Source organism: Poeciliopsis prolifica, unplaced genomic scaffold, assembly GCF_027474105.1.
Source record: "Poeciliopsis prolifica strain line A6 unplaced genomic scaffold, Auburn_PproV2 SCAFFOLD013, whole genome shotgun sequence".
NCBI classification, from domain to species: domain Eukaryota; kingdom Metazoa; phylum Chordata; class Actinopteri; order Cyprinodontiformes; family Poeciliidae; genus Poeciliopsis; species Poeciliopsis prolifica.
Genome location: NW_026562388.1, coordinates 3213914 through 3224279, shown reverse-complemented (window position 1 = coordinate 3224279; position 10366 = coordinate 3213914). Strand labels below are relative to the sequence as shown.

General features: G+C 36.3%; 1 protein-coding gene and 1 pseudogene across 2 annotated transcripts; both read right to left on the bottom strand.

The window, feature by feature from the left end:
- Positions 1-10366, bottom strand: part of LOC129365565 (Ig kappa chain V-III region MOPC 63-like) — a 43411-nt pseudogene that overhangs the window by 13463 nt on the left and 19582 nt on the right.
- Positions 85-10082, bottom strand: elavl1a (ELAV like RNA binding protein 1a). Of its 2 annotated transcripts, none has more exons than XM_055038836.1 (7): positions 9893-10082; positions 6926-6985; positions 5143-5335; positions 4429-4532; positions 3760-3913; positions 3393-3618; positions 85-2822 (listed from the first exon to the last, which is right to left on the bottom strand). In XM_055038836.1, exons 2-7 carry the CDS (start codon positions 6959-6961, stop codon positions 2501-2503), a joined length of 1035 nt encoding a protein of 344 aa, XP_054894811.1. In that variant the 5' UTR covers positions 6962-6985; positions 9893-10082; the 3' UTR covers positions 85-2500. The 2 variants fall into 2 exon arrangements, with proteins under 2 accessions (XP_054894811.1, XP_054894810.1); XM_055038835.1 differs by having other exon boundaries at positions 3751-3913; positions 9893-10076.

Genomic DNA, 10366 nt, shown 5'->3' with positions numbered 1-10366 from the left:
GTTTATGTTTGATGTTTAAACATGGCATTTTTTAACCTATGACAAAATACTAGATATTCAACAACCACTAAACAAAATTCACAGTAGGCTTCTGAAGACATTTAATTTTAGTAATTCTGTAATTTTTCCACATTTTAATGAAGTTAATCAAGGTTAGCAGACATTAATGAACTTGAACATAGTGTTAAACATGTTCATAACAAAAAGAACAAGTCAATAACCTATTAAAAATACTAGAATATGTGTCAAGTATAACGGCGTACACTCAAATAAATAAATGCCACTTCCTGTATTTTACACTATTTTATCATATAAATTAAGGCAGACTGCAGAATGTTTTGACTGCCTCTGAAACAAACCTTAACATTTCATACATATCAAACAAGACCGCTGAAAGAAAAGAACAAAAGCACTAACATGTCAGTAAAAAAAAAACAGAACCTGTAAAAAAAGTCCAAGACTATCACCTGCTTTAAGCAAGCTTTAAAATATTGCACAGAGGTAAGGACGGTGACATAAATATGAATATTAGGAAGAAAAATGTCATTTTTAAGACTATATATGAATTTTATAAATCAGATGACTTAAAATAGGGTGTAAACTTACGATCTGAATTCACAAAAGGTGGGATTTAAAATGTGGATTTGAATATAAACCAAACGTCTCTTGGGCCAGTTTCTGTTGAACTTGAATTAAAAATAAATTCATGCTGAACTTTAAACGGCAAGAGTGTTCCTAAACTATTTGACGTAAGCAGAAACATTTAAACAATTCAAGCCTCACTCGATAAAAGCAAAATCTGCTCAAAGTAGCTGTTTCACATATGAGATCATTCAAATATTTTCATGAAATAAAACTTGTCGCTTTATCTGACTACGATGAATCAGCCTAGAAAATATTCAATACGCATCACTAAAAAAAAAAAACACAACCAGATTCTTGGAGATGATTCTTACATCTAATATATTGATTCAATTTTCTAATCCTGCCTGACAGAGGTTTAATTATTTTATTGTTATTTTTTATATAACAGAAACTAACATTCCTCTTGAAATACGTTGTCTATGTAGTCTGAACATTTCCCCAAAATGATCTCCATTAGCTTTGGTCCACTTTATATTTAATATTTCAATGTGATTTTGTTATGTTGTTCAAAAATATCAGCAATGTTGGGACGTGTTTTGGAAGTCCCAGTGAAGAATCTCTGCTTCGGAAAGAAATAGAAAAAGAAAACAACAAAAAACAAACAAAACAAAAAAAAACTCAAAATAAATGTTCAAATAAATAAAAGAAACAAACCAAACGAAATGTTCAGCGAAACAAAAGAAAATTTAATGGTTTAATATTTAGAATGAAACAATCAAAAATCAAAGAAACAAACAAAAGCAAACCTAAATTCAAATTGTTAACAAAGGCCATTAATTTTTTCCTACAAATTTAAAAGATGAGCTCTCCTTTGCAAACGTCTGCAAGTTATACTGAAACAAAAACGTAGCTCTCTACAAAGAAAAATAACTAAAAGAAAATAACTGAAAAGAAAACAAACAAAAAGAAAACAGGAGAACTGAACAGGGGATTGATGTCAGTACCGCTTGGGAAAAAAAAATAAATCCAAAATATTAATTTACTAAATCGCATTAGAAAAATCTTGATTTGTTAGATCTCTCCCTGGCTTTGGTCCGTTTTTAGTCTTATTTATTTTATTTTTAATTGTTTTTTTTCTTTTTTTTTAAAACAAGACTCATGTAATACAACAGAGAATAAAATACACTTTTAGGGGTACCAAAGCAAAAGGGATTTTGCTTCTAATCTCCTCAGTTAAAATGTTGGTCAGAGGATGAACTAATGTTTCACGTTAGCATCAAAAAGGTTGATAACCAGAGCAACTTCAAACAACAACTGGTTAAAAGTGCTTTGCTCTTTTACGCCAAACAGATTGGTTTTCAATTTATAACAATTTAAGGTATCCGTTTCTACATGAACAGATCAGATTGTTTTTTTTTTTTTATATATCTATTTTAACCACTGAATTGTCTGCTTTGAACAACTCATAGGTTTCCTGTTTAAATCATCTTTGCCCAGTAATGAGCCCTCTGTCGTCCTCATGCTTTCCTAAACGAGAATCATGCAACACATATAACATACCAGTATTTTAGCTTCAGAGAACAATTTCAAAAGTCCGTTTGTGGGATTACGTCTTTACGCACTCAAAATAAACTGAAAGTGAGTGACAATAATAATAATACCCTCCAAAAAGAGTAGAATGATACTGGGAAAAAAAAAAAAAAAACAAACAAGAAAAAAAATAGACACTGTTTTTAGAGAAGTACAAAGGTGCAGAAGACTGAAATTCTCAGTTTACTCTGAATATGATGAAACCAAAAATGTGCCAGCCTTTGGCATTTAAATTCACCTTTCTACAAAGAGAGAGAGAGAGAGAAAAAAAGAGCCTGACACAGCACATTTACTGCACCCCTCTACACCCATTGTCCAAATCACTCTACTTGTGGCCCTTGCTAGTCTTAAAGGACACTTGCAGTATCTTATCACCGAGCCGGTACCCGTTCAGGCTAGTGATGGCCATGGCCGCCTCCTCGTAGTTTGTCATGGTAACGAAGCCAAAGCCCTTGCACTTGTTGGTGTTGAAGTCACGGATCACCTTGACATTTGTGACTGCGCCGAAAGGGCCGAACATCTGCCACAGGATGCTCTCGTCCGCGTCCTGGCCCAGGTTGTAGATGAAGATGCACCAGCCGGAGGAGTTCCCGGGAACGTTCACGCCTCCCATGCCCCCCATATGGTCAACGCCCATCGGAGAAAACCTGGAAACAGCAAGGATTTGCATATACTTAGAAATATACTAGAACGAGTAACACTTTGTAACGTTAAAACAATTAGTTAAGTTAATTGGATTTTGTTTATTGGACCAACGGAAAGAAATAGGAAACTTTTCTGATAAGACCAAAACTGAGATTTTTGCCAACTTATATAAACAATATGTGCTTAAAAGAATTGCACATCAACTCTGAATGGTGCTTGCCCACCCATAACACATGGTAGTGGCATCATTATGATGTGGGGTCAGAGTGGAAGGCAAAATAAAGCTACAAAACTGTAAAACAAAGTTAAGATTATAACTTAAAACATTCTGTCTTAAGAAACTCCAGACACTAAAATTGAATCTACAGCTGCAGTCAAATGATCTCCACGTAAAAATGCATGCCACACTTTTCAGATCTTAAACAGCAAACAAAATGTGTGTTTTCATACGATCACATAGTCACAATAAAACACTAAAATGTTATGTTGTAATGTAATAACATATGACAACAGAGCTTTATTCCAGCACTAGTTTATCAGTACTTTATTCAAATATCGCCAACATTTCTCACCTAAACCGCTGTGCCTGGTGGTGGAGGGGCCCCCCGAAGCGTCGCGACTGATTGTGGTAGAGCTGAGAGATGAGCTGTGTGTTCTTCACCTGGTTCGGGTTGGCCGCAAACTTCACCGTGATTGGCTCGGCGGCGCCGGGCGGTTTCTGGCCGTTCAGGCTCTTGACGGCTTCTTCGGCCTCGGCTCGCTTATCGAACCGGATAAAAGCCACGCCGCGGGACACACCTGGGAACAGCGGAGCAAATTGTTACAGCATCAGAAGCACACTTCAGCGTGAGAAGGCCTGCGCTCTGGTGGCTTGGGCTCATAGAAAAGAATAAACGTTTATAAATTTTGAGAAGCAAGGAAGTCATTCACCTGTCGTACCTGAAGACTGATCTACAAGTACTCTGGAATTTATGATACGCCCGAAGCGGGAAAACATTTCTTCCACATCCTTCTGAGTCATGGCCTTGGGCAGACCGCTGATATACAAGTTTGCATCCTTTATTGTGTCAGAGCTGGGCCGTGCATATGAAACCTGGTAGGAGGAATAAATACTAAATCAGCCTAAATTTTGGGAAGATATGGACGAAATTAAAAGAAATTAACCAAAAGAGGCAACAATTGACCAAAACACTTTGGCGATTATCTAAAGTTTTTTAAAATATTAACTTCACTAGAGATACGTTTAAAAAAAAACATCTTATATCCGAATAAAGAAATTAAAGTAATTTGATAAAAATAAGTTTTTTCCGCCTCTGATTTCCCATATTTTCGCTCAGACCAAAAATTACAGCACCATATCAAAGAAATCCAACTTTTACATAACTACAAAAAAAATAAATATATTAAAAGGTTAAAAAATATATATACATAAAAGGCCAGTCAAAATCAGACATGTCAGAAAGGGAAGTGAGTGAGTTGTGACGTCACAATCCCTTCGTCAGGCTGACATGTACTAGCTAGTTAGCGGACAGCACAGGAACCACAGGAGAGTGAAAAGAAAATAACATCCTTGCTTTGAGAATTGTAGAACACCTTATTGCACGTTACCTTGATAGTTTTGGACTGTAGCCTTAGTCCATTCAGAGTACTGATAGCTCTTTCTGCATCACTAGGGTTAAGATAGTTAACAAATCCGTACCCTAAACTGTGGCCTAGAGAAAAAAAAAGGAAAACAATAAAATAAAACAAAAAAAAACGTTGTATAGTTCAAAATAATCTGCAAACAAATCTTAAAAACCAAAACAAATCTTAAACATTGCATGGTGTGCGAAATAAACAGACCGTCAAAAGAGAATTGGATTCCTTCCAATAGCAAACTCTTACGGTGGGTCAAAAACTACGAGCAAATTAAGCAGGGAGTAAATTTGAAACAGTTCAAAAGAACAGAACAGGCAAGGAAAGAGAACCCAGGAAAGAGGTCAGAAAATAACCTCATAAAGATAAGGTCAAAAACAAACAAAAGGTCCTAAACACTCAAGATAGAAATCTGATGTTGCTAATGAGAGCTTTTGGTCAAATAAAGAAAGTCTAAACCACTGACCATCTAGAAAAAGTAACTATAACCCAAGTAGCACAATTCACTGGTTTGTGAGGGTTACAAGGTCAAGATTAGGCTTTTAGGTGTCACATGATATTTTGTGGGCTTCCTTTAACAAAATGTTTTTTTTAAATTTTTATTATGATTATTAATTCTACATACTTTATGGCTAATGCCTCGGCTTGTTTGATACGTGTGTGTTTCTTCTTCACAGTTCTGCCTACCTGCCATTTTGTCTCGCACCAGCTTGGCCGACTCGACCTCTCCAATGCTGTTGAAGAGGCTTCGCAGCTCATCCTGAGTCATACTCTGAGGCAGGTAGTTCACTATCAGGTTAGTCTTTGCATCCTTCGCCTCATCCCCTCCCATGTGATCTTCATAACCGTTCGACATCTCATACACGTCCTGCAAGTCAGCCAGTTGGCACCAAAAACAAATCATGATAAGCACACAGGGGTAAACAATTGACAAACACATTACACATGTACATTTTTTCTGCATTGTGACGATGTGCAGGTTTTAAGACAAAAGAACAGGTCAATCCCACGCAATTTAACACAAGAAATCGATTTAAGCTGGTTTGAAAATTAATTGACTTCAAATAAGAAATTTCCTTAAGAGAATATTTTAAAATGATAACATCAATCTGAAATAGACAAATGGAAAAGAGTGTTTTTGATCATTTATGCCATCATCTGACAATAAAATTTTTGATCAGTTTTTATGCAACACTTGTGATAAAAATAATCTATGCTTGGGAAAATGTCAGTAAAACCATTTTCTTAAAGAGAAAGAAGCATGTATGGCACCTTTGTCATTTTAAATCTGCCTTGTTGCTCATAATTACTGTATAATTTTGTAATAGGGAACCACATGCATAAAAACTTTAATCATCATCCCGTCACTTTGTGCACAAAATTTCAAATCACAAAAGGCCAGAAGTTACTGCTCTAAGCAATTAAATCATTGATCAATAATTTGTTTCAATATTTTTTTATTTTATTCAACATAAAAAAAATTTGTGAGAATCAGTGCAATTGAAAAAAATAAATACATCAGCTTCCTACTGTTTTTCTGAGGGAATTTAACCAAACTTTATTACTCTTATCCAGTCTTTATATTGATATCCCCATATGTGGTAGGAAATAAACATTTGGTGGCATTGTTTTTGATAATACAAAAAGAGCAAAGATGTACTGAAATCAATTTTAAAAAAACATTTTTCAGCTGCATTTCTCAAGCACTGACCTCGATTTAAACTAAGTGGGTCTCTCTGAAGACACTTACCAAAGCAGACAAAAATTAAATAAATCAAAATTTTATTAAAAAAAATAAATTTTCTACCATACAAGGCAGAAAATGTTCAGTTTTCTGTCAAGTCAAAGAAAGGAAGCAGTCCAACTAGAAATACTTTGTGCAACCAGAATATTGTAGGAATAATGTATAGAGCTGCACAATCTGTTCTTCTATTCACAATGACATCACAACACTATTCCCATCAGTCAGTCTACTTATTTGTTAATTTCTTTCTTTTTAGTCAAATTGGTCAAATCTAGTTTGGACAGTTCTCTGGGACTAAAAGGAAATGGCAACAGTTTAAAAAGCCATACTGCCACTTTCTAAAACGATGTTTGAAAATTGGATTTTAATTCAGCTGGTAGCAGACTGACATGGAAACTAATCCAGGAGTCAACCTGACTGAGGACCATTCAACTCAGTAAGGGACTGTGATTGTGTATTCCAGTGAGCGAGACGCAAAGGATGAAAGAAAGTCCTGTATTAAACCAGTGAAGACGGGAGGAGCTGAGCGTGTGTGTGTGCTTCACATTTACCAGCAAGTCGACCCACTTTTACGGAATAAGTAAACGCAAAATCGCAAAAAGTCTCTGCAAGGTTAGAAATCAGTGACTGCAATTTGCATTTGACTTTCTTTTTTTTTTTTAGATTTCGCAAACAGGTTAAGGACTACTACGCTGCTTGCAATGGGAGCAGGGGATTAATACTCACTTTAAAGTACTTATTGTGTCCTCGACGAACTGCCATGAAGACACTTCACTGCTCCTGAGGCTGAGCGAAAATAAGACAAAAGTCAGAGAGCGTGACTGCCACGAAACATGTTGGGCTACACTAAAAAGGACAGCACACAACACGGAAAATATTCTGATAACTAAAAACCTGCTCATCTGCTGTTGATTGAAAATAAAATGGTGGTTCTGAAATGATATCCAGAGAAGTTATTCTACAATGACTAGTAAATGTAATAGCTCATTTCAATCAGACTCAACTGGAAATAACCAAAGTCTTCATTTTGGAGCAATTCCTATCAATATTTGAACATGATGTGGATCGTGAAGATGTGACTTGTTTGGTAAAAGAATGGTAATAAAATAAGATGAAGAGTGAAAGGAAGCAAAAAAAAATAAAAATAACTGAAAAGATTACAAACTCTGTAGGATGATTGTTAAGCCAATGACTGGACGAGTCCCATTCATACAACCCTTTTATGATGGGCCAAAGTAATGATACAACCAAAAAAGGTTCCCTCAGAAAACTTGTTGAGCCTGGCGGTAGGGCGTTCATTCATCCAGCGGGTCATCATGTTTTTGAGTTAAAAAATGTTTAAAGTTGAGAGAAATTTTGAAATTATTACTTGATAATCATGTGTTATTGAAAGATTATTATAAGGTGTTAAAAATTGCAAACATTTAAAAAAAAAAAGACTTAAATAAATAAGCAATGCTAAGCCTGGTGGGGGCAAAAGTAAAGCCTGGTGGCCCGCCAGGATTATATTATACTGAGGGAAAACCTGACCAATCGTTTTCTTTAAAAAAGGTTTTGTTATCTCTAGTGGCCTTTAATTGAAAGTAGTATGACCCGAAACAAGGTAATGAGAGCGGGAGAAGACATGCAGTTTACATCGCCAGGCCAGGAATCGAACCTGTGACCACTGCCATGAAGACTAAGGCCTCAAAATGTGGGTTGTGTTTTGCCCCTGTGCCACCACAGGACCCAGCCCTGACCAATCTTTTGCTAAAAAATTAATCTTTGTCAAAAAAAACACCAAAAACACTTCATTGAAGTACAACAACCATTAATTACCAAACTACTTAACCACCAGGATAAGTAAACGCCAACAAAATTGTTAAATACGCAGCCACTAAAAGGTGTGTGTGCAGGTATTCATAGGTTTGGCAAAAAGGATAGTTGCTGGGTAGAAAAACGGGTAGAAATTCAAACAGAGACAATAATCATCCATTAGTAAATCAAGTAGGATGCAATCTATAAACAAACTAAGAACCGAGAATTAGGCTTACACAATATTAGAAAAGATTCAAAATGTGATCATATCTAACAGTGTGACGTCCAATAAATCAGTGAAAGAGTAAATATCACTGCTAATACAGAAGACTCATACAAGTAATGAGTCTTCCCAACTACTAGAAAAGGGATGCAATTATTTCCATCACAATAAGGCTTTCTTGAAAAAGTAGCTATTTGGTGCACTCTGTTCTTTTAACATTAAAACAACTTAGTTATTTCTTACTTGACCACCTTTAAAGTTCTTACACGTGACGCAATAAACAAGTGTCTCCAAACATATTGCAGTAATAAATACCTTAAACAACAAGGTACTCAATTACCTAACATGTATGGGAACGCAGTGACGGATATTTATTTGGTACTTCAGGTAGCAGTTTTAAGAATATAGGGTAACAATGTAAATATACCTAAAAATGTATGTGCAATCCCCTTTCTTAAATATAACTGAGCTTGATGTTGCAGGTTTTGCTTTCACAAAACTACATTTAAGTACAATTTTAAGAAAAAATTAAAAAACACACCAAACAAAATCAACTAGATATTCTGAAAATTTCCCCCCACCAAATACCTGCTGAACACCAAAAATAAACCCATTTGATACACAAAGCAACCTCACAATTTATCACATAATCCCAGAATTTATGATTTTCAAATGCTATTTTCAACCTCCACACATAATCTTGATAGCATTTATGCAACATTTTATAGATATATTTGTCAATATCTACCATATCTTATAGTAGATAACTCCAATATCTACCATAAGATTAGACTGTATGTGATATGATGGTTTTACAATTGGAAAACCATCATATGGAAGATTGAAAACAAAGATTCTGGAGGAAAAACATGCAGATTTAATGGAGTACTGGGCTTTGATAACACCACTGTCCCAATAAATCGCATAATTCCAAAACAAACAAATGCAGAAATGCCACATTTTCAACACCAATTCTGGTCCGACTATAACGCAAAATTGAATCGGTTGTTTTAATAACTATGCCGTTGCCATGGTGTAAAACAACATCCTTTAAGACCAACAGTTTCCAAACTGGCCGGTAGCAAGACGTGATTTTTTATTCTCTGCAACTTTGCAGAGGCTCCAACAAACTAATGAGGATATCTACTTGAGTTTGCGGTTTTATATTCCAGGCCAATCCCGTTTTCTTCGACGCAGTGGTGCGCAGAGGCCCGAGTAGCATCACAATGAATTACTGACTAGCATACTAGCAAGCTACATGGGTTCGTTCCCGCTTAGAGGGATAAAAGGCTTGGAGGTGAGATTACGCTAAAACTAGAGTCAACAAAATTCGTCATTTCAATTGCACAATGACCACAAACATCGCAAATATTAAGAGGAAACCTGTCTATCTGACAGAGATTTGCTAGGTTAACGCGAAGCACCGCGTCCCCATTTTAGAGAGCGTGCTGTCAACGTTCATCTGTCGCGGCGCCGAAACCCCAGCGGCCTGCTAACAGGCCTCGGATGCTAACACCGCTAGCCGTCGGCTGCCTGGGCCCAAAAACCAGCATGGCGCTCGCTCGCGTTTTATAACCTTCGCGAAACCTCAAACCTAGACATAGACCAGCAACGCGTTTCGATAAGAAGAGAGAGAGAGAGGGAAAAAAACGGTGAACATTGCAAATTCTTACCAGCTGTTTGGGGTACTTGCAGTTTGTACTCCCCGCTCCTATTTCTAGTCCTTCTCGAGAACGTTCCCTTCAAGTCGGCCTCACGTCGAGAAGAAGCAGAGGAAGGAGGACGTGACGACGCGACGCCTCCGCAGGACGCACTCGGCATGGTCCGAACTTGGCCCGTCTCCAGAATCTCCAGTCAACGCTAAACTCGTTTAAAATTCACACCAGAAAACTAATATTTACTATGTGTTTTATATGTTGCAAGTTAGAAAAAACATAGTGAATATATTTACATCTACTGGAGACAGTGATAATACTGTGAAATATAAAACAATTAATTAACAAGCCCTGTTTTTTTTTTTTTACAAAACATTATGAAGAGCGTTTCAGTTTTAAAAAGGGTACAACTTAAAATAAATAAATGAATAAAATGCATGCTATAGTGCTTATCAATGGTGGATGGTGCATTGTGCAAAAGAAAACATCTAT

Excerpts from the sequence above, each read along its gene's own strand:
- elavl1a (XM_055038835.1), bottom strand. The coding sequence starts at position 6,961 with ATGGCAGTTCGTCGAGGACACAATAAGTACTTTAAA. Across the intron at positions 3,914-4,428 it reads TACAGTCCAAAACTATCAAG|GTTTCATATGCACGGCCCAG; the intron begins GTAACGTGCAAT and ends TCCTCCTACCAG. Across the intron at positions 3,619-3,750 it reads TCAGTCTTCAGGTACGACAG|GTGTGTCCCGCGGCGTGGCT; the intron begins GTGAATGACTTC and ends CGCTGTTCCCAG.